The 24,779-nt window shown below is 37.5% G+C and overlaps 2 protein-coding genes across 2 annotated transcripts; both read right to left on the reverse strand.

The window, feature by feature from the left end:
* Positions 1-3,037: 3,037 nt before the first annotated feature.
* On the reverse strand, positions 3,038-4,732 carry LOC137885137 (osteocalcin 2-like). The gene is made up of 4 exons (XM_068727289.1): positions 4,599-4,732; positions 4,019-4,480; positions 3,788-3,884; positions 3,038-3,639 (listed from the first exon to the last, which is right to left on the reverse strand). Exons 1-4 carry the CDS (start codon positions 4,657-4,659, stop codon positions 3,537-3,539), a joined length of 723 nt encoding a protein of 240 aa, XP_068583390.1. The 5' UTR covers positions 4,660-4,732; the 3' UTR covers positions 3,038-3,536.
* Positions 4,733-9,594: 4,862 nt separating this feature from the next.
* On the reverse strand, positions 9,595-16,218 carry LOC137885075 (endoplasmic reticulum resident protein 27). The gene is made up of 7 exons (XM_068727215.1): positions 15,998-16,218; positions 15,044-15,129; positions 13,709-13,846; positions 11,936-12,052; positions 10,875-11,000; positions 10,549-10,746; positions 9,595-9,695 (listed from the first exon to the last, which is right to left on the reverse strand). Exons 1-7 carry the CDS (start codon positions 16,053-16,055, stop codon positions 9,654-9,656), a joined length of 765 nt encoding a protein of 254 aa, XP_068583316.1. The 5' UTR covers positions 16,056-16,218; the 3' UTR covers positions 9,595-9,653.
* Between the last annotated feature and the right edge of the window lie 8,561 nt (positions 16,219-24,779).

Raw genomic sequence — 24,779 nt, forward strand, 5'->3', positions numbered from 1 at the left:
ATATATATTAATATTAATTTTAATTTCCTAATAATTTCCTAAAGACGTAAATAGTGCATTGGGTTTTGAGTTTGAGAGTTTGGTTGTTACGTTGACCTGCAAAAGGCCCGCTACAGACAACTAAGCTACTTGTATCCAAATTGCACCAACTTTGACACGTTCTTTTGTCCTCAGCCAATACACCAGCCAAGTGTGAAGTGGATCAGATGAACATTTAAATAACACACCAAAGATTCCTTGCTTTCTAGTTAGATATTGTTTATTCATTGTAACCGAGGTAAATGTTAAAAGGAATCATGATATTGATTTTTTTGTGATATTGCCCAGACATACTAATTAGCAAATGTAAGCATGCTGACATTCAAAACTAAGAGAACATTAACATTATGCCTGTTAAACTTCAGCATTGTGACATTAATGTTAGCATTAATCTCAAAAGATTGGGACCCAGTCTTTAGGAATGACTGCTTTAGAGACAGTCAGTCAGGATCACATCTGCACTAAACCACAGGCTTGTTCAGAGACGAGGAACATCTTGTTCTTACGGTGTATAAAACATTGAGATCCTTATCACATCGTTTTAAGGTGTAAAATATATTTTGTAATTGAGACGGATAATTGTATTCAAGGAATATGTAGTTTGAAATTAGATGAATGTGCATCTAACTGAATGTTTTTAACTTTTAATGTTAATGTTGAGTTGTATATTTTCTCTCCATAATGATGATTTAGAAATAAAAGATTCCAAATTATACCTGACTGAAAGATTGACTGTAGCTTTTTTTCTCAGAAACCACTCTAGTCATGATTTAAATGTTCCCTCATTAGCCGGCCTTATATTTAACCCTGTATCATGGACATGATAAGGGACTATTTATTGCTCTCCTATCAGCTTTATCTGAATATTTACCTGAGTAGAGCATGTTGGGAATGAAGAATTTTGATAAAAGTTGAGAGTGTACAGTTCAGAGTGACAAACAAGCTCCTTATCTCAAAGTATCATAAACATTATCAACAGTATTAACAGAGTTGTGAATTTTTGTATCTGGGCACGAAACCCTGCCAATGTCCAGGAAACTGTTGTTCTGACTGCTATACTGTCATGTCAGTAAACCTTATGCAAACGACATGAGATGGATTATCAATATGTCAATATCGAGGGTGCACAACTGTGCCAAAGCGCACAAACAACCACGAGACACTTTCCACATGGTCGACTGACTGAGTGAATATGTACATTTACTCAAGTACTATACTCAAGTACATTTTGAGGTCACACCCAACAATATACATTAAAACAATTGTTCCCGGCCTCTTTAGTTTGAGACTAAAGGATCTTGTTGGGGCACCTTGTTTCAGATGTCTTTAAGTTTTTAGTCCATCAAGACATTTCCTCTCTAAACTTCTCACATGGTTTCATTTAAATAACTGTTTATGGACTAAAGAGGTAGAAGTATACAATATTTCGGTGAGGCAAATATTAGAAAAACCTTTAAAAGAATGTGTTTGTGTGGCAGAACTTAGTTTTTTTTTTCTTTCGTCTTCTCCCATTAATCATCTCTGGACCCTCTGATTTATCTTGTGACCCTTCGGAGGGGGCCCGACCCTCTAACTGTAGTATATAAGGTAACCAGCTCCACAGCTATACAATAACATTTTCCCAGTAATACTTATTTACTTTTACTATAATGAATGTAGGATTTTTATTTATGACAAAGTATTTTTCTATTGTTGCACAGGTACTTAAGAGGAAGATCAGTGTACTTCTTCCACTTCTGCTTTCACACTATTGTTGTATTAAACCAGACTGCTCTATCAAACCTAATGAACGTTTTAGTAAAGACTTCTGAAATGTGTAAATCTGTTACTAGGTAAAATCTGTAGCACCGTCCAATCAAAAACAATCATGTCCACAGGAATTCACTGTCGCATTACTTCTTAACTCTTCCCTCTGACTGGATTATCTATTAGCACAACGTTGTTCTGTCAGGTAGCTTTGCCAGCTTGCAGTTACTTGCTGTAAAGATGTAGCAACTTCTCTCTCTCTGTCTCTCTCTCTCTCTCTCTCTCTCTCTCTCTCTCTCTCTCTCTCTCTCTCTGTCTCTCTCTGTCTGTGAGTGTGTAAACAGAGGAAATCAAGAGTGAGTGGTCTTACCGGCTCTCTCTGTTAATGATAAAACAGTGCACCCATCCTCAGCGTCACAGTGTTTCCTCCACGTGATGTGCTATGATTGAGCAGAGGGCACATGTAATGATGAGGCTTACACACTGTTAATCTTATCTGTTCCCGTAATTGTTTTAATGCTTCGGCATCTTTGAAGCATAATATTTTTTAATCTCCAACATCTTGTTTGTACTGAAAGATTGAGGCTTTCTTTTGGTTTGTTTAGAGTTCATTCTTATCAGAATCACTATTATTAAACAATCATGTAATTGTATGATCCCATATAACTTAATGCAATTTTCTGATTATTTATTTGCACCGACAAGATTTCTGATCCATAATTTACTCATGAGTTTCAAAGGGGATATCTGTAAAATTGTGGGTAAATGTATATAATTATTTCTGTTGGTAGTGTGATTTGACTGATACAATATAATATTCTGTAAGAGTGTTTTCATGTATTCCAATTGAACACAAGATTACTTTCTGGCCTGTTTGACTGACCGACTCTGTCATCTAGTGGCAAATATGAGAACAGCATGGATGCCGAATGGAGCGGCGTCACATTGGCTGATGATGAAGCCACTTGTATCGTGCATGTTTATGTATGAAAAAGACTCTAACACTAATCCTCTGCAGAATATATCTTAGTTACAGCAGCTATAATCAGTATTTTTATATTAATAATGGATTACATGACTACTGGTATGTGGAAGGTATCATTCATAGAGAGGAACCTGAAGGAAATTATCACCAAAGTTCTGCAGTTCTTGTATAATGTCATTCCTTCCATCAGCTCCCATCAAAACATTAAAGACAAGACAAACAATTCAACAAAAAAACGAAATAATTTATTATCTTCAAACCCAGAGGCAATTTGTGGTTACAGTCATTACAGATAACTGATGTGCATTCTACACACACTGTACACTACCACTACCATTATCAATACACTACTACTAAAACTACAGTACCTCATTACTGCATCCACTACTTACTAGAACTACTACTTCTAGTTAAAGTAACACTAAAGCACAACATAAACAAACACCAATACATTAACATACACTATATCTTCACTTGTAGCACCATTCATTGTATTATACTACAGACGTAGAGAACAATTTAATTTTGTGTGGGCTACTACATACTTCACAGGCTTGCATTTCCATGTGCCTCTCTCTGAAAGCCTGGAAGCGGCCTTTTCATACAGGACCATTAAAGCTGGTCACTTGTGCAAGGGTTTGTGCCTTTAAAAAAAAATCTCCATTTAGTATTTTGGAGGGGGGGTCTGCTCCTTATCTGGTATCAGGGGAGTTGCTGCACTGTTTTGTTACAAAACGACAGAGAAAAGAGTTGTGGTGTCTTCATCTTAGAAGGGGACGGGTCCGTAGTAGGCGACGTATGCGGCGACGATGCCAGCAGTCTCGGCCATCTCGTCGCAGGCAATATTCAGCTCACACACCTCTCTCAGGCTGCAGGGCAGAGGAAGGAAACAAGATTAGAAGGGCTGCAAAATCTCTTAGACTTCTGGGTTGTTTTTTTACACCCAACTAATATGTAAAATGATAATTTGACCTTAAATAGGAACTTTGCAGCAAGGAATAGAGTAAATAACTGTACCTTTCCAGCTGCAGGGGGCTGAGGTCTCCTGTTGGGGCAGCTCTTCTTCTCCTCAGGAGAACAGCAGCCAGGTCTCTCTTCATGACCACCTGGGACACTGCGGGGACGAACATCACAAAATCAAACTCTTTGTCTTTTTTTTCTTTCAAAAATGTTCTTGTTTTATAGTCAGACTTTAAGTAATTCTGAAACCATGCAATGATTCTTTCTGTAATCAAAAATGTTGCATACCCTCGTCACTGGCTGACTCGGATGAAGATGAGGAGGATGAGGAGGATGAAGAAGAAGAGGAAGAATCGGAGGCGGAGGAGTCGGATGCTGAGGAGTTAGATTCAGAGGAGGAGGACTCAGAGGAAGACGATTCGGAAGACTCCGAGGAAGAGGAGGATGAGGAGGAGGAGGAGGAGGAGGAGGAGGAGGAAGACGAGTCGGAAGACGAGTCGGAGCTGGAGTTGGAGTCAGATGCGGAAGAGTCTGAGGAAGAGTTGGAGTCGGAGGCTGAGGACGAATCAGACTCTGAGGAGGAGGATGAGTCCGAAGCGGAAGATGAGGAGGATGAATCGGGGGCGGCGGGTTCAGCGGGGTCAGCAGTGTCAGCGGGGTCAGCAGGGTCAGCAGTGTCAGCAGGGTCAACAGGTGCAGCATCGGCCGCCGTGTCGGCAGCAGGGTCCACGACAACCTCTGGCTCAACAGCTGGGGAATTACAGAAAACAACACTTTTATAGACACACTGTAGGCACCTACAATATTCCAAATAACATAGAGGTCAATCTCAGGAATCACAGCAGTGATGGGACAAGTTTGTCCTTACCTCCCATGGACCAGCACACTGACAAAAGGGCACAGATGGAGAGGAGAGTCAGAGTCTTCATGATGCCTTGTAGTTAGTTTCACTCTGTTGAAAAGTCTCTTTCTTGATTGTGCGCCCTTCTTTCCTTCGATGGCTTGCTCTGTTTCTTTCCCCCAATTCGAGGTCAATATATACTGAAGTCCACCTCCTTTCTCAGACCAGAGACAGCCATCTGATTGGCTGGAGAATCAAATGTCAACGTTTCCGCTTCCACTTGTCATGAAAGCTCCCCTTAACACCCACGCAGCCCTGGCACAGAGTCCGAAAAACCCGTTCACCCGCGCAGAAACTTACACGGCCACAAACATTCCTGGCATTCAACTGTACGTACTATGTGTCATATGTACTGTATGTAAATACATATGTATTCATGTACGTAGCTTTGACTTGACATTAAAGCCAATCCCAGACAAACAGAGTGACATGAAGAAAGTTGGACTAACATCAGGGGATTCCCCTTCTCCACATGCACACATGCAAATATACATACATATTTTACCTTTAATTCTAAAGAACTCATATATGTCCCATAGATAAATGTCAAATTGAATTACTGAATTGACATCCTAAAATAGTTTCTCCCTCTGGCTTTTGGGTATATTTTCTCCAGCAAAATGCCAAATGTCAATCACTCCCTGAGGTCAAACTGAATCAGTTTTTATACTCGTCGTGTTTACCAATCCTGTAAATCCCCTTCTAAATTCCTTTCCAATCCTCACCCCTCATCACTGGAGTATGAATAATGCAACACCCCCCCTGAAAGTCTAAACCAGTTGTGTTACTGATCTTTATAAAATACCCTTCAGATGTGATCGGATTTTAATCAGGGAGACCCGTAGCAGGGTTGATTCTTCAACATGAAGTCCGCCAGTCCTGCCATTGCTGTTATGTTGCTCCGCTCCGCTCCGCTCCACCCCCACAAACCCCAAACTATAGCCTGAGTCGAACACAGGCTTCTAATCGAGTGACACGGGACAGCAGTGAGCATCGTTATGCGACAGAGCTTAATTAGAGTGTTGCAGAGTCCCACCAGAACCGCAGTCAGTCACTATTTACAGATCCATCTGGGTCTAGCTCCTGGCCAGTTGTAGACACGGCCACGGTTTACCAACGCCAACCAATGGCCCAATACACGGCCTCGCTTGATGTATTTCAGCAGATATATGGCTAAATATAAGCCGCCCTCATGTGTTGGATGCACAGCATTATATATGCGGGTTTGGATGCAGCTTTCTGTTTGTACGATACAGTTGAAGTGTGGCTTCAGCTGTGGTTTATGATAAAAAAGATATATATTTTGAGTTTGCAGCTCGGTCCTAAACCATCTTGCACCGTAAATACTGACTAGATAACCAAAGGTTTATGCACACATATCACTTCATGTATATATAAATCCCAGAGGGACCCCAAACAGCTCCATCTATTACGGAGTGAGACGTTCTGAGAAGTTCAGTGCAGCTGCAGGGTGACCTTGGTGTCCTTCGTGTTTCATATAGTCTAGCGTTATTCCTGGTGTCAGGGATTTGTCTTGGACCATGTGCTGTGTAATTTCAATGTCTGGTCCATTGTCCATTTTTGTGGTTGCATCTTAGTGCATGGGGGAGACGTAGTTGGAGAAAACAATTGTCGCAGCATCCCTGAATAGGGAGGAAATACAGTGTCTGGTGCATTTCTGCCCTCAACCTTTTTTGTTGTTGTTGAGTCTCGGCTTTGAAATCATTTAATTTAGACCATGAGTAATGCTCACTTTTATTTACTGTTGTTCTGGGTTTACACATTTCCTGTTTTTCCAGCATAAAAGTTACATGCACAGGTGCACATGTACTGTGTGACAAAAAACACCATAAATTGTAGGGCGATCAACTCTTATCTTCTTCTACTGTATATTAGGTGATACGGTATCCTCTCAGGCCAAATATAATACTGTGTTTACTGACAAGGCCCTATCTTTACTATACCAGGACCAGAAGGAGAGAACGCATTTCACCTGTTTTAAAGTCGCTACATTGGTTCCCTGTAAGTTTATGATTTGATTTAAAATGTATTTTACTTGTTTGAAAGCACCTCCAATTTTTGCCATTTGAAGAATGGCTTTACAACATAATCATGTATGTATTTCTTTCATATTCATCACATATCTCTTCCCTACCCCTCCGTTAAGTACATTTATAGGTTGTTTATTGACCTTGAGTTGACACTTGAGATGACTGTGGACCTCAGACCTACTAGACCAGGGCTCCAACAGGTCTGTATCAAGCCTTTAAACAAACAAATCCCACCATCAATAACGTTAACACACCACTAAGATATCTAAAGGACAGATCGGTGTTAACAGCAGGTTTATCTTCTAAAATGTACACAGCAAAGAGTCTTTTTGGTGAATAACTTATTTTTTTAAATTTAATTTTAAAGAATCTTCACTGTAAATTTCCTTTTTTTATCTTTGGTCCCTGGTAGTTTTACTCCATTTGCATGATACACATGCATCACATGGTTGCAACAAACAAGCTTTAAATGACCAGTTACAGGTGTGCATTTAGACTTTTCTTTTTAAACCATTACCTCAGTGTGCGTGTTAGGATGCTCAGGACTTACAGAGAACATTTTAGGTTGTAGGCAAGAACATGTGTAACCTCAGCAAGGTGTCATTTATGGGAAATATGCTGTAATACACCAACTGAATGATACAAAATGATAGATTTGTGATTTTGTATTAAGGTATGTGAATAAAAGAAAATGTAAACTGGGAGATATAATGCAGCATCCAACAGTGCAGATGTATTGAAGGAGAGGGGGCCTAAAAGTGAAAAAGTTTTGTATTATAAAAAGTGAAAAACTCCTGGGAGAGACATTTACTGTGTACGGATCTGTGCTTAGCAGACTGATAGCAGATCTCCTGCAGCACCAGAGACTTATTAGCCATAACTCACTGACAACAGTGACACTATGGAGTCATAACACAGCTATTTAATCCTATCTAATGACCCACATACTGTAACCTACTACTATACAATATCTATATTTTCTGTCAAATGCATCAGGATGACCTCATGGAAGGATAAACAGACAGCACCCCATGGCATTTAAAAAAAAGTTTGATGTTTTGAAATAATACAAGTAAGAGACTTTTGTGTTTGAGCACGAGATGGAGTAGAGTTGTTTAACAGCATAGGAGATGTCATGAAAGAAAGGCTTCTCACCAGTGGCAGAAGAAGTATTGAGATCCTTTATTTAAGTACAAGTGGCAATAACACCATGTGAAAATGCTCCACTACAGGTGAAAGTCCTGCATTCAAAACCTCACTTATGTAAAAGTAAGCAAAAATGTACTTCAAAATGGGCCTAAAAGTACTCATTGTGCAGAAAATGGTCCCTGTCAATGTTTTACTGTTATATAGTATGTCTTTAAATTGATTATACTGTCGCATTAAAGGTGGGGTCAGCGATTCTAATCCAATGCTTCTTGTCAAATTCAGTGAATATCTCACAGCCCGCTAGCTGTGCGTTGTGATCATACTGTACACTGGCTCTGTGAATGGGACACAAACAAAGTGGGTCGGAGTGGGCCACACTATTCCAGCCAGGAAAGGGAAAGGTCTTGGATATAGAAAGAGAATGGAAAGACGTGGTGAATTTGTAACTTTAGAAAATCAAAGTAATGAATTATGTACTGTAGAAAATCACAGTAACCAAATGTATTGTATAAAAGTTAATTATGATGATTTTTTTTTTTTTTTTATAGTACTTGTCAATTTACTTGTCAATTGCTGCCAGTTAATTGCAGTAAATGTTACGGTAAGTTTCTTACATTGCAACTTTCCCACTAATCCAAGAGAAATACATTTTATTATTTAGTTTTTGAAAATAACATTAATATTAGAGCAATTGTTATTAAACACAATTTGAGATCCTAACTGAAGATCCTCACTTATTACTTCTACCTCTTAGAAGCCTAACTTTATTTATTAAAATTACAGAAACAATATGCTGATAAAGAACCAGTCGTGCACCACATTTATCAACTAACTATTCAACACAGGGTCATTATCTGTTGAAAGTCATCTCGCTGCCACCCATAGACCAGCAGTGCGTTATGTAACACCGTCTCACCCGTGGACTGTCTCCATTGCAGCCATAAACAAACTCAAATGGCGGGCGACACATGCTGTATATTTCCGTCTGGCCTCTGAGAACGTCCACCTGCCAGGCTTTCCCAATTCCGCCGGATGCATCCGCTTGGCAATACAACACCACTAATTATACTGATCCCAAGTCTGGGCCTTGAAATTTCCTTCTTGCTTGAGAGAATATTTCTGGGACAAGCCCAAACATTTTCACTCTTGATGTCTACACTCCACAGCCCGTCTGTTTTGCTTTTATAGAGCTTTTATTGCAAAATACGTATTTAGAGACCGATATGTCTTTGAGTCAAATCCCTTTTTAAATTTGATGCCCTGCTTTCAGCTGTGTGTGATTGCTGCCTCTGGGATTCCTTGCTATTCATCATTGGTATTTTTTTATGTCAGTTTATCATGTACAGATGATGTTTATATTTTTATTTACACTCTTTTCTTTCCAGGACGAATCATATGAGAAACTTAACGGCCTTGGTCAAGCTCTTCCCAGTCTTCTCTCTGTCAGTCTCTCTGAGGTCGGTGTGTTGTGGTCCTGACAATAACATTAGTGGACAGAGTAACAAACTCCGCCAGATCTCTGCGATTTGTGGCCACTAACTTGTGGCCCGCTGACCAGACCGCAGACGGGCTCACACTCGCGTAAACAGACAAAACATAACACACACACACGGTTAAATATGTGAGGACACATGAGACACACACACACACATGCAAATATGTACTTTGCATAGTTTATGTTGTGTTGGAGGGAAGAAATTACAAGGCTTTACATTCTAACACACGGCCATACTAGTTTCACAGAAGAAAGAATCAGACAGCCCTTTTCCATTTTGTTTTTTTATTTAATACATATCAATTAATTTACATTTGATTAAGAGTCCTAGAGCTCTGTTTTGGCCTCGGCTTCTGCCTGCTTTACCTCCTGAAAAACATAAGAGAGCAACAAGTGAAATACAGGAGAGAGTGAATATGTGACACTAGTTTACCACACGTGCATTCATTTAGGACATCAATGTCACCAACATTGATGCATTATGTGATGGAATTTAGTTCTGCTTCACTTCTTTTATCTGTCAGGAATTTTAAATTGCTCAGTTTCAGAAGAATATATCCTTAGGCTTAACAGAAGAGAGAAAGAGAAAAACACAAAGGGCTAAATGCTGTACAGATCATAAAGCCTTTGTGGCCAATTTGTGATTTTGGCCGATGTAAATAAAATTGACTTGACTTGAACTTCTAAACCACATTTGCCAAGATTAGTCAAAGGTCCAGGGAGGTTTATTTATATACTAATTTAAATGCCGTCTTTTGGCGTTCTACTTTAATAATATTATTATTATTTTAACTTTATACACCATATGATTTCAGTATTTTTTTTATGCCATTTTGCTGATATCCTTGCTCTTACTCTGGTCCCAATTGTTGTAGAGCTTCAGACTCTACATCACACCCAGCTGGAGCACTGTGTGGTGCAACAGAGCAAATTAGTTTCCTATCTTTTGTGTGGCACATTTACTTTACAGTGAGGCCAAGAAGTGCTTTTATTCTTGTTGAACATCACTAGTGTACTTCAACTCACTGCCACTTTCCTTTCACGACAAGTGAACGAGAGCTCCTGTTTAGTTTAATTGTGCTTTTTATTTGAAATCACCAAACTGCTGCTCTTTTTTACTTTAAATTGTTCCAAATGTTAACCAGCTGTTGCAGCTACAAGGTCATAATATATCTAACCATCAGCAGTGATTAAGTTTAGGTAAGCCATAATGGCCGCTCACCTTCAGTTCCCCTTGTAAGAAGGACTGGCAGAACTCCCGCACTCGCTCAGTGGAGATCTCTCCAGCGGGCAGGAGCCACTTCATGTCAGAGCTACCATCATATATACCAACTCGTGGGAGGTCCTGGGACTTGAGGCCAAAGTAGCCCAGTGACCGGGAGTTGGACTTCACTGCTCCATTAATCAGCACAAACAAGAACTGGAACACAGTTTTTATCACTTCATTTAGACAGAAATGTAACTTCTACTATAATTTCATTAAAATAAATCACGCTGTTGTATTTGAAACTATTGTTTTTTTAGGTGAAGTCATTTGAATATTCTCACCTTGCCTGTGAATTCAGGGGCCAGGGCTCCAAGTCGCTCCTTCAGCTCAGTGTATTCTTTATTCCCTCTGTTGGCAAAGAGCAGGAGGTGTGTCTTCACCTCTGAATTGAACAGGCCCACAGCGGTCTGAGGACGGAGAAAAATACAAAGAATGAGGGTTAAGATGGGAGAAGTTATATTCTAACTGGCCACTCATGATCTCCTTCCCCTCACCTGACAAGCTCCAACAGTGACAAGCAGGTTATTTTCAAATCTCATTGTGTTGTTTTCTCTTTGCACTGACGTTTGTGCGACTACTTACTGGACTGTGTCAGCCCTGCAACCTGCTATTCATATTGGATACATTTATATTCTTGGAATACTCTGAATACTAGTGGTAGAGAGTAACTAAGTACATTCACACAAGTACTGTTCTTAAGTACAATTTTGTACTATCTACTACAGTACATTTCAGAGGGAAATATTGTACTTTCTTTAATCCATCTGACAGTTGTAGTAACTTTTAGAATAAATCTGACTTTTTTAAATTATACAGTTTTAAGGAATAACTACCCAACAAACTAGTTAAAAACTATTTGAAAAACCCCCTAAAACTTTGGTAATCATCGACAAATGCTGCTTGCACAGGTACATCAGGAATAATAATCTGAAGTATGATATATAATAAGGTAATATAACACTGACTAAAATTCTGCTGCCTATTGAGTACTTTCACATTTGATACTTTAATTACATTTAGTTGCTAATAATTCTGTACTTCCTGGATGCATGAATTTTACTTGAGTATTTCTACAATATTGTATTGCTACTTTACTCAAGTAATAGATCTGGATACTTCTTCCACCGCTGTGGTGGGAAAATTTGAGTTTGGTAGTGGAGAACATAAAAAGTGTATTTGGAGGCTTATTACTCTTTTTAAAATTTGTACTTGTCTTCAATGAAAATATTCTTAAGTACAGTTTTAGGGGATAAATAACAATTAGTTTGACAGACAGAGGCAGGCTGTTGGCTCCAGAAAAACATTTCATAGATATAGTGATGACGACATGAGTTGGACCTACCACTTGGTTGTACTCTGTGATGTATCGAACCTCATTGATGGTGATGAAGTTTACAAGACCGTCAGCTTCTAACTTCTTGGTTGTGGCAATAACGAGGTTCTCCTGGTGGTTATCTGCCTGGATCACATGACACACATCATCATTGTCATAAAACTGATGTAAGCTGTATGGGATTGTAAAATATGTGTCGAAGGCAAAAAGTTCACAAGTTAGGTAAAAACAGACACTAATTAAACGGACACATCATTTATTGACAAATTTCATAATCGCTAACATTCATTACACTAACACTGAATTAATCCTATCTACCGAAATTATAGTTTACATGCTATTATACAGTTTAACCTGTAGGTGGTGCTTTTCACTGCCATTGGCTTGGATTCCTTTGTTTTAGTTTAGGTTAAGAGTGAGGAAGCCAACTGTTTGCAAGAACATTCTAAAGCTAATGTGTGTGACTGGTTGTCATTGTTCTCAGGTGGGTAGACTGGTAACTATTCAGTAAAATGTTGTAAAATGTAAATGGTTTAATTCATTAACAGCTTGAATAACACTCAGGGCAGCTGAATGAATGAGAAATGCAGTAAAACTTGTTATTTGTACAAATTACCCATTTGTTTTAGTCATCGTTAAAATGTGAATGACACATGCATAATATGTGTAAATACAGCTACTGGTGCAGAATTAATGTGTAAAGAAAAAGTGTTATAACACATGTATTTAAGTTGATTTTGATTTTACTATCGTATTAGACGATTTGATTAATGCACTTTGAGCCATACCTGATGAATATAAAGATATGTGTTTTTTAAGACAACGATAAATGATAAAAGAGAGTACATAAAAACAGAACATTCTATATGTAGATGTGGGCTATATGATAATATAATTGTTCAACAAGAGATTGCATGATAATGGTCCTCACATGTCCACAATAACAGAACCATATTTGATTATGAAACGCCTGTTTGCGCTATATTCAATCTCTCTCTTTTTCTCTATCAAAACATGGAAAAGGTAACAGCTTGCGTCCGATTTTGTGTTATTGTGGTTTTATAAATGTAATTTATGGTGTTGTTAGATTGCTGCTAGACCAACCCATTAATAAAGAAAGAGTAAACAGTTTTTGACTGCAATGAAAACAAGTTTTTGAAAGGCTAAACGCTTCAAAAGATTGAAGTGGAATATTTCGTTAGATACATTTTTTGTGTAAATTTTGGAAGTGATTACATCTACCTTTTTAAAATAAATCTTGATGTTTGGACTGAGGAGAGAGACTTCCGCTGCCTTACTTATATGTAGCAATGTAGCCTAAACTAGCAGTGCAACAAACAGTGCTAAAGTCAAGGCTAAAAATGAAAACGCCACAAATCTCCACTTTCATCTTATCATCTGATGAATTTACCATCCAACAGAAAACATAAGTCACCAGCTTCATCCACAAAGAGCAGCAGTTGATTAATCAGATTTATTGACCTCAGCATGCTTTTGTGTGAAATAGCACTTACTGCCAGTACATTGTGGCCACTTATGGGTATGGCAACATATGCGTCCTCAGTTCATAGATATTTATATTTATGTTTATCGCTTCGGCTCGACAATAATCTTGTTTATCGTTGCAATATTGCCAATAGGGAAATGTCACTATTGCCCTACCCTACCTATAGACCTACTCTAACCTGTGTGACTTGTCATTGTTCTCAGCCGTCCTCAGGTCCCAACCCTGAGACCGGATAACATTTCCCATTGAAAAAGATGCGTCATGGTGCAAAATACCTTTCTAAAAAGGGTGATGGTGTCTGAGGAGAGACTGTAGTCCGCCTGCACCTCTTTCTCCGTGCAGATGGCTACAGGGACTGAGTCAACTCGCTTTGCAGCTGAAACAAGTTCCTGATAGCCGGGACTCTCCTCTCCCTGGGACATGAGAGGAAAACAGTTACATCTCACCTTCATCAATCATTTTTTTTGTTTTTCTTTCATTATTGCACACTATGTAGTGATTTTTATAACATTTCTTGTCTTTTTCCATAACATTTGTGGATTTTATACATCTATCGTATTTCTTGCACAACCTGCTTTGGAATCACAGGCAAATTTAAAATGGAAAACACATTGCTTAATCCACAGCTAAGGAGTCAAATTAATCTTTCAAATCCAGGCAAGTACTTTGAGACGCCCTGAGAAGGGAGGTTATGCTGATATGCAGTATCAAATTAAGTGTTTCCATTTTGTGCTACTTTATACTTTTACTCCATTACTTTTTAGAGGAAAAAGTTGTATTTTTACTGGAAGTCGAGCGATCAATTGGCCAAGGCGCCAATAGGATCTTTAACAAACTATCGTTATCTGCGTGACTTGGTTCCGATAGTGGGTGATGGCTGCCTAGTTTCCAAAAACTGGCTCCTGTAACCATCCTTTTTCCACCACAAATATGTAAAAAATATACGAGAGAGATGAGGTCTGACTCAAAGGAAGGTGAATCATGTCTATTCTGAGCATGAGCTCTGGCAATCCATTTCATCATTTTGCAGCCTGTAATATGTGTTCAATCCCAGTGAGTCACAGCACCAATATTTTGGTCTCTTTTTGCCTTCAGCATCACGGTCCAACTATGCCTTATCCTCATGTGCTCTCTCTTCCATTCTCCTCTCATGAACCTTCTCCCTGCGTTTGTTTACCAGAGGGTCAATGAAGCCAATCCCACAAGTCCTCAGATACGTACTGTATGTATTTCCTGTCAAGTGGCCCGCCATCTTCCCCCGCACACAGAGTCTGGCCAAAGGACTCGCCTCTGTGGGACGGCTAGCCACTCTCTGTCCTCACAGTACTAGCACTGCCAAAGGTGTGGCCACAGGAAATTTTTATTCTTCTTCCAAATCTATTCGTGACAATGGCATCAAAAACACCAGGGTGCAAACAAATGCTGTATTTTTGGAGCCCTCACAGTCTCACTCTTAGCTAATTGATCTGATCATGTGTGGTTCGCATGATGCATGTTAGCATAATAAACTAAGCCGTAAACTAAGCCGTAAAAAAAAAGATGTCTAAAAGCTGATTTGAGCCCATGGGTGAGACTTTCTTTCTTCTCAAATGGAATTTTCCATGTCTGACCTCCAGGAATCCGATGACCACCACTTCAGCAGAGTCGATGAAGGCCTCAGCAGCTTTGGTGTCAGTCAGTCTGGGAAGGGCACTGTCTGAGACAGAAAGACACGAGATACACAATACAACATAATTTGTGCCTTACAGTCCCAGTCCTTGTCTCGACAGTGTTATGAGTCTACAGCCACACTAGCGGCTCTGTAATGCTGTACTTAGATACAGCTGTGGGCTGATCGCGAACGTCGGCATGAAATCCTTTTAACGAAAACCGCTAACATGCTGAAATTTAGCAGATATGTTTTAAAACATTTTTAATTAAGCACTTTAGCATCCTAAACTTTGCCAATTAGTACTTAAGACAAAGTACAGTTGGTACATTGGTTTCGCAGGTATTTGATCACAAACTAAAGTTTTGGACAAATAACAATATCCAAAATCCTGAGGCGGATAAATGTCTTTCACAAATTTCATGACAATCTATCCATTAATCTTTCATTCAAAACCCCAAATGTGAACCTCATAGTGTCGCTAAAGGAAAAGTCAGGAGATCACCACAGCAGGATTCATTGTTTGGGAACTATGAATATCTAGACAATATTATGTGGCAATCCATCAAGTAGATGTTGAGATATTTCACTAGATAAGAGAGTCAGGGGATCATCAAAGTCAATAAGATTCATCATCTAGTGACCATGAATGTCTGTTCATGGCAATCCATACAGAAATGTCCACCTCATGGTAGAGGTAAAGGCAGGGGATCACCAACATGATAAGGATTCATCCTTCGTGGACTATTAATCTTACACAAATCTTATACAATTGGTAAAAATTTGATGGTTAGAAGTGATGAAAGAACTGTGTAATTACTACACTTTGAGGCACGTTTGATTTTTCCGCACTGAAAGCAAAGAAAAGAACTCTAGACTAACATCAAGAATACTCGTTATACTTAAATCAATTTACCTTTCTCTGCGGCAATGACAGAAGACACCAGGAGGGAGAAAAACAGAGTGATCAGCATGTTTCAACCGATTCAGATGACAGGGTGGCAGGAAAAGAGAACAAAGCAAGGAATGTCCTGAAGACTTTGTAGATATTTGACTTTGTACGAGGAGTTGTGTCACCTCTGCTCTGTGTCCGACAGTCGCCACATGGCAGTCGGACATGCAGTCTGCTGCAACCTCTCTGGGATGTGATTGGAGCCTTTCATGAGAACCAGCCAGGTGTTCTTGATAAGTGGGTGGGCTGGGACGTTAGACTACGTGTCACCATGCGACAGGGGACAGGTGAGAGTGTGTGTCCAGACTGTGGTGTGGTGGAAATACGGAGTTGAGGACAATAATAGTTCCATTGGTCCAGCTGACCTTTGCTTTTGGGAAACATCGCACATCTTTTCTTGTGTTCCATTAGTAGCATCTTCTGAGCAACTTTGCAGTCAAAATGTATTGTGCTGCAGTGTGCTACATTAATTAATCTGTTGTGGGTGTGAGGCTCTGCTGACATAGCAGCCTGGTTAATTAATACTCAGGCTGCAGATTTCGAGTGAGGAGGCTGATGTGACCCGTGATTAACATTCTGGTGCATTCACCACAGGAGGGACACAGCCCCCAGCCAATCCATCCTTACTTATTGGTATTTGGAGACTCAATCTCACTATATTTTTATGAATGGCTGTTATTACAAGAAATCAAGGTGTGAATCTAAATGTTATACCCTTGATTTTCTTCTTTTTACTACCTTCTTTAACACATTTTAACTTGATTTTTTAAATATTGCAAATCCTCTTTCATTGAAAAGTGTGCAATATGAAATAGATTTATTATACCATTTATATGAATAATTTAAAAATCAAAGGTATTTATTTCCAACATTCAGTAAGTGTAAACTAAGATATGTAAAGAATTATCAGTAAACATCCCAAAATAAACTATGTGAGAACAAGATTTGAACAGATCAACTGAATAACTTTAAGACATTTTTTTTTTTTAAAACACACATCTTACCATAAAATGGAAGTGTTTAAATGTGACATTTCAATAATTATCAATAATAGATTTTTAAACTATTGGTGTGTTCACTAGGATTTAGTATGAGTAGTTTAAGTGCACACTACCTCTGCAAGCAAGTATCTTGACTGCAAATTATTTTAAGAAAAACCTGTTGTGTTGTTGATGTTGTTACCATGATACCACAAATTATAATAGAGGAGCAACTATTAAAATCTGAAACTGTCAGCCAAGACTAACAATAAAACATTTTCTTACATAACTTAGAGAGACAGAAAAGCCCACAAACTACCAACCAAACCACAAAAACTAAAAGCCTCTGAAATGCAGATTCATTCATAACAGCACCAAGGCAATTATTAAACTAAATTCCAGAACAATAATTTATATGAAGTTTGATGTTTTATAGATGATTTTAAACATTTTTCCCATTGACAGAGGAACCTGCTAAAAATGTTCTGGCAAGGTATAGTTTGGTCGACCACAGAGCAGAAAAAACGTCTGGATTGACAAATATACAATGAACTCTTGAGGACAGAATGATCTGAACCCTGTAAACTTTCTCTTGTGCCTCAATAAAATCTAAATACTTTGCATATAATTCTAAAAATATTGATGATAAAAAAGGTTATTCTGATTGTAAAAAACACACAAAAATAGCCTCCTACACTATTAGGATTTATTTAGTGAGGACAATAATGAAAAAAAAATGAATGTAGTCGGGGAATTAGAGACTCATTACTTGTATGTTATCACAACACCAACAAACGTCTTATGAGATTAAAAAAACAACAACACACAGGGTCTCGCCTTACTGTCAGGTCTTGGGTGGGATGTTTGTTCACATGGGGCTTAAGGGCACCAGGGCAACACTAATACTGCAAATAGGTCAACAGCTAACGTCATAGGCTAATGACTTCTGTGAATACATGTACAGGTGATGTCTGTAATAGTGACACTGCAACTCTTCTCAGGCAAAGACCAAATAAAGCTTCTTACAGACACTTATTCTGTCTCATGAGTGTGACATCACAGTGCAAGGTGAAGATTTAGATGACAGCCCACAAATGACAGTGTATTATTTAGTGTATACAAGGTATCCATGGAATAGCTATACTTGTTGGGTACATACTGTATGTGTAAGAAAAGGGACTATGGGGGGTCACAACTTTGTCTTCTTTGAAATAAATTACATTGGACATTTTTTAAATGACCGGGAACCGTTTCATTTAAAAATTACAGTACTGAGTAACAAGGCAGGAACAACGAGATAACAGTAGTATTGCTTATATTTTCACTTATTTTTAGATTATGATATATTTAAAAAATAACTAAATCATTTTTCTCTTTTTTCTTTTAAAAGATGGATTATTATTAATATAGTTGTAATCTTTCTTTGTGTATTTTTTTTTTACAGAATATGTTATCCACGCATAGTTTTATAAGACCTATTTAAGTTTTTTAAACTATTATTGAATACTGAGCTAAAGTGTAATTTAGCTCAGTATTTATCTAGTAAATATATTATATATATATATATTAGTTATATATATATATATATATATATATATATATATATATATATATATATATATATATATATATATATATATATATATATATATATATAGTAAGTAGTGGGCGGTAACCTAGTGTAAGGATATAGTTTCAGTGACTTTAGGCTGGAATCTTTACAACTGTGAAGATCAAACATGTTGACGGGTTTTCTTTATGTTCTCTGTTTAATTTTCAGTTTAATCCAATCAAAATAGCTTCTACTTGTCTGTATCCCTACTTAAATGTCTCTTTTAAGATTTTATTTCACAGTGCTGCTTTAAGACTGTCTTTCAAGATGCATTTTCAAAGGCAACAAACAAGACGGTTGACACATATGCTTTGCTGTAAAGTTGATGTTTATAGCATTCCTGACACAAAAGCAAACTGAATGATTGCACAATGAAAAGGAAAGAGTAAAAAAAAGTAGAAAAGACAGAAAATAAAAATGTGTTCAGTAGGGCAAAAAAAAGTCATGGTATAGTTTTTAGAAAAGAAAGTTATAGCATCATATTCCGATAAAATGTCCTGAGAAGTATTGAGTACATAAAAAGTATGTGTCAAAAGTTTGCCAAAAAACTTGGCAAACTACAAAAAATATAGTGTGTTGAAAAATCGTCATAAAAACTAATAGTACAGTATGTTGAATGAAGTCATACTATAAAATCTGAAAAAGTAATGATGTAGTATAACAGTATGTTGACAAAACGTTTTAAAAGTCCAGTGTCTAAAAGAAATCCAAAAAAGTCATAGTATAGTGTGTCAAATTATTTTGGTAAGAAGTCATAATTTAGTAAAAAAAGACATAGTATAGTATATCCAATGAAGTTTGTAGAGTTGTAAAAATGTCATTGTAGAATATGATGAAAAAAGTCAGAAAAAGTCAGAGTATAGTACATCAAAAAAAATATAGTATGTCCAAAAAATACTCAATAATGATATAGTATAGTATGTTAAAAAAAACAACATTAAAGGTCATAGTTTTGTATCTCAAAAAAATGTTAAGTATAGTATTGCAAAAAAAAGTCAAAGTATAGTGTATCAAAAAAGTGTTTAAAAAGTCAATATATAGTTTAGCAAAGAAAGGTCAAAATCAACTTAAAGGTCTTAGTAAAAAGTAATGAAAAATGTTGAAAAGAGTGAAAAAGTCATAGTATAGTATGTGGAGTTAAATGGCATAGTAAATCATGTAAAAAAAAAGTAATAAAAAGGTGTATGTATAGAACATCAAAAAAGTCATATGATCATAGTATTGTATGTCGAAGACTCCTCCGTGGTGAGATGCTACTGGAGGGTTGAAGCTTCAATCGATTTCCTCTTGTAGAAAAGCTCTCTAGATTTTACCGTTGTCTAAAGCAGCAAGAGCTTCTCGAAACTCCCTCTCTGCTCCAAATAATTAGTTAAGCACTGATACATGAGTCTGTGTCCAGCAAGTAGGCACCCTCCAAATGAACTGCCCTGTGTGCCATGCATGTGAAGATACCACCATAGCATTTCACTAAACTGCACCCTCTTTTCACCTCAACAGGTCCAAAATAATCCACTCCAATGTTGGTAAATGGACGAAGTCAAGGGAAATTCTCTCTTTAGGCCAATCTGCCATATTTTTTTGGCATCAGTTTTCCTGTTTGGTGTCTGCCGACTCCACAGATTGAGATAATTTTTCTTAATGCACATTGTCATTTGTAAACCAGTAGTAGTAGAACTTGAACATGTCAGTCTCGAGTCGACACACCATTGCAAGCCAAGAGACCTCTCTGATGGCAACTTGCCTCTGTCAAGATCTAGCTCATTTACATTTGTTGACCTGTGCTCCTCTGGAATGGCGTGCAACACTTTGCAGCTATTGCTGGTCCACCTCATCAGTGCAAATCCTCTTTTTTTGCATATTGCCATGAGGTTTTTAATCATCATCGGTTTGGTGAAGATACTGCACCAAAAAGATGAACTGGAATGCACTAGTTCTTGATTTTTGTCAAAATGTTGCACACTTCCGTTTGCGTCAGCTGATGTTGCGGGACTTTCTCAGCATATCCTTTGCCAATAACATCCTCAAGGAAAGCTGTACATTCACAGTGGAAGGCTTGTCTCTCAGAAACCTCCTTTTAAGTCCACAGAGATGTTGCTCAGCAACACTGTGGTTATTTGGAAGCACCACAGCATCTGTCTTAAATGAAAGCTTCATCTTATTGTGCTCATATTAAAGCTGGAATGAACTAGCTACAATATCCTTGACCCTCCTTTCTTCTTTGGACATCTCCTCATGTTCACCTGCGGTTTTCTTGTTAAAATCATGACTTCACTGATTAAGGAGGAACTCTTCCAATGCACAGCTGCTACAGAGCAGCCACTCCAATGACTTGCGCTTGAAGGAATCCATTAATCACCCATCCCAACAGAGTGACAATCAACAAATCCTCATCAGCTTGGATGCATGGGATGAGGGCGCCATTCAAATATGGCCCCTTTGATAACTCCTCATCTGAAATTATGTTACACAACGACATACGCATTTTCCTCTGAGCCAGGACTAGAGCAAGGTCACAGAACTGGTCACCATTATAACCAGCAATCTCCAAACCTTAAAGAATACAAATTAGAACTTCCTGGTCTGGTGCCATTGTACGCAAGTCAATTTTAGTCCTCCTTCTATTCACTTTCAACTTTCTGATCAAACTTTCAGAGCAGAATGCTTCCTGGATAGCAAAAACAAATACGTTTGAATGATTTTGTCACCTTTTGAGGACTTTACTTGCACTGGGAGGATAGAAAGAACGGTGTCACTATTATCGGCTCCTGTGTGTCCATAAGTAAAGACAAGAGTAGTGTCCACTGGATTTTCCTGTTGTGTGTCTGTGTCCTTTTCTTTCTTACTGATGGGAAGAACACCAGGATGGTTCTGGCACCAAACTTTGCAATTCATGTGCCTATCGCAGTCTCTGCTCAAATGCCCAATGCACAAGCAACTAAATCAGATGTCTTTCTCCTTCGGAAAGTGGATCTTTTACCTGTGTGGCTTCTTCTTCAGGAGAGGGCATTGCACCACCGTCAAGAGAAATTCCATTTTATTATGGAGACCGTCTTTCATTCGAAGCGTTCATCAGAGTATTTCAAATCTGTGTGGGAAAAAAAGGCAGATTGTCTTTACTTCCTCCAGCTGTAAACACGTTAGTAGCCACAAGAAGGCTATGCAAGAGAAATTAAACATTTTGGGAAAAGAATGAAGAATCACAGCTGTGCACTATGACTCCTTCCTTCATTTTTTAGACATACCATACTGTTGGCTATTATATAACTTTTTTTGTGACTTTTTTCAACATACTATGATGCATTTATGACTTTTTCAACATACTATACTATGATGTTTTTATGATGTTTGTTGATGATGTAAATTACTTTTTGACACATTATACTTAGATTTTTGTCTATTTTTAAATACTATACTACGACTTTTTTATTACTTCTTTCAACATACTTTATGATTACTTTTTTATAACTTTTTTCGACATACTACAATGACATATTGTGATTTCTTTGAATACCATACTTTGACTTTAGGACTTTTTGAACATACTATAGTAAGACTTAGGGTTAGAATTTTTCTATATAACTATGATTTTTTTACAATACGATGCCTCTTTTAAGAATTTTGTTGACATACTATTCTTTGACTTTTAAGGGCTTTTTTGGAGACAATATACTGTGAATTATTTTTCTCAATGTGCTGTATTAAGACATTTTCATGATTTTTTTTCTATACTATTCAGTTACTTTTTTATTACTTCTTTCAACATACTTTATGATTACTTTTTTATTACTTTTTTGGACATACTAGACAATTTATGATTTTTTTTACAAACTATAACTTGAGTTTATGTCATCTTTCAACATACTATATTCTGACTTTTTTGGCATACTTTTTTGATTTTCTTTACCCCAGACTTAAAAAAAAGGTTTATGTCATACTCTACTGTTAATTACCCTCATATTTTAAGATAAAATAATACACCAAGCTAGCAAAACACCATAAATGTGTGCATGTGTTGTCTGTTTTTAGTATTCAACTTCAGGGTCAACAGGATAGTCTTGGCTGATAACACTAATACAGGGTATCTTTCTGCAGTGACACATATGGACAAGTCCCAATCCTATTACAGCCTGTTAGCTGCCAGCTGGTCAAGCCTCAGAGTGAAGAATTGAACCTTCTTGTCAGAGCAAACAACAAAGTGGAGAGAAAACCTCTGACCAGTACCAGACAGGCATCACCTGAAGTATTCTGGGTTCTGCACTGAGCTTTCTGTGTACCCTAAGCCATCAGAGTTGTTTTTCTTTATTTAGTTTTGTCTGTGTTGCTATGTATGTACTAAACTAACTACTTCTAACTACTTTTCTTTAACTACGTATTTGCTATACATGTGCAGTATTTCTCAAAGAAAAGATACAGCAGACAATTCTATATATACACTATATATACTATATAATTGTCCATGGCTCAGGATGATTTGCAAAATGAAATACCAGAGCAGCTTCACTTTTGACAGGCAGAAAACTATCTTTAATGTATCATAAAAACTGAAAGTAGAGGAGATCAGAGGAAATTAGGACACAAAACAAGGTACACAGTGAGATTTAGTCAAGATGATTACTGTGCATGTGCTTTCTGTGACTTTGCAAAGTGTAATCCTACAGCCAGCGAGTAAAAATAGACAGCAGAGAATAATGCAAGGTACCAAATACAGTCAGGAGTTCCTAAGTCTTAAAATAACCAAACCATAATATATTTCTCTAAATGCTTGCAAAAAAAGTCAGACCGCTTTGGTCAGCCCTGACCGATAATCTCCTTTTAAGATGATTTGGCAGGCGCACTGACAAAATAAACACAATTAACACGAGAAAGAGTTAATAATCTTACACAGCAGTCTTTAAGCAGCCTTAAATGTCTGTGAAGGTTTTTCTTTTATCCATAAGCAGTGGAAATTACTGAAAATAATCATTGTCTGTTTTAAGTTGGAGAAACAGTGAGTAATTATGAGGGGTTTTGTTGTTTTTATTTTGTTCATGTCTCTTTAAATCTATCAATAAATCTAAATATTCTGCATACTAGACCTTATGTATGCATTTTACTATCATATCATATACTCAGTGATCCTTTCAAGCTTTCCTAGTGTTTGCTTTTCACATGTGAGCTGCTGGATGAGAGGAAAATGAATGGATGACAGTGATTTTTGTCCTGACAAAGTAAAAGTGAATCAAACACTCAAAACAACTCGCTGTTTCACCCACATAAAACAAACAAATAATTATGTTCAGTAATTGCCACTGCTTATGGATACAAGCGGTACATACCTTTACATATAAATTACATTTGTAAGCTGCCTAAAGACAGCTGTGTACGATTATAAGCCTTTCCAATGCTAATGTGTTATAGGTTGTCAGAAAAATCTTAACTCAAGGTCTATTTAGTACTCCAGAGCTTTCAGTCACAGTCTTAATCAGCTAAATAAAAAAAGCTGATAAAACTAGAAAATGGGGTTTGAATTCAAATTTTCTGTCAAATAATAGAAATAGTGAAGATTTAGCGCCAAAATCGGATACAATTACAAAATCATAGAGAGTGTCTTTCATGTTTGAACACCCTCAGATGTGTCTTTTCATGTCAAATCAGCACTTGTTCACTTGTCAGTATTGTCTCTCTGTAACCTGAGTCCATGTCATGAGGTGAGGGATTAAGAGCTGAGTGGTGTTCTGTTCTGTATTTGTCATAAGTGATTGATCTCAGGGCTCAGGGCTTCCCTGATCTTCCATCACATGCTGAAAGATCTTCGTACCAGTGGGGTCAGGACACATGTTTGTTTGCAAATAAGTTGAAAATATATCCCAATCTTTAGTATTTTACAATTACTGCTGGGCTGCTGTTAAGCGTCATGTAATATTTTAAAATTTATGTTTTCAAGTCTCTACATGGCAGTAAATAAACTGCAACTTGGAATTAAAATCTAAATATTCCATACCATCAGACATTTAGACGTATTATTGTTAAATGTAGAAGTTGAAGTGGTGGAAGAAGTACTTGGATCATTTACTTAAGCAAAAGTAGAAATACCATAGTCTGAAAATATTCCATTACAAGTAAGGGTTGAATTAAAAATGTTACTAAAGTAAAGGTATACAGAAGTATTATAAGC

The sequence above is a fragment of the Cebidichthys violaceus genome, unplaced genomic scaffold (assembly GCF_023349555.1).
Source record: "Cebidichthys violaceus isolate CVI_PGR_0920_01 unplaced genomic scaffold, fCebVio1.0.p SCAF_4, whole genome shotgun sequence".
Taxonomy (NCBI): domain Eukaryota; kingdom Metazoa; phylum Chordata; class Actinopteri; order Perciformes; family Stichaeidae; genus Cebidichthys; species Cebidichthys violaceus.

Excerpts from the sequence above, each read along its gene's own strand:
- LOC137885137 (XM_068727289.1), bottom strand. The coding sequence starts at position 4,659 with ATGAAGACTCTGACTCTCCTCTCCATCTGTGCCCTTTTGTCAGTGTGC. Across the intron at positions 4,481-4,598 it reads AGTGTGCTGGTCCATGGGAG|CTGTTGAGCCAGAGGTTGTC; the intron begins GTAAGGACAAAC and ends GTAATTCCCCAG. Across the intron at positions 3,885-4,018 it reads CGAGTCAGCCAGTGACGAGG|TGTCCCAGGTGGTCATGAAG; the intron begins GTATGCAACATT and ends TCGTCCCCGCAG.
- LOC137885075 (XM_068727215.1), bottom strand. The coding sequence starts at position 16,055 with ATGCTGATCACTCTGTTTTTCTCCCTCCTGGTGTCTTCTGTCATTGCC. Across the intron at positions 15,130-15,997 it reads TGTCATTGCCGCAGAGAAAG|ACAGTGCCCTTCCCAGACTG; the intron begins GTAAATTGATTT and ends TTTCTGTCTCAG. Across the intron at positions 11,001-11,935 it reads TCACAGAGTACAACCAAGTG|ACCGCTGTGGGCCTGTTCAA; the intron begins GTAGGTCCAACT and ends CTCCGTCCTCAG.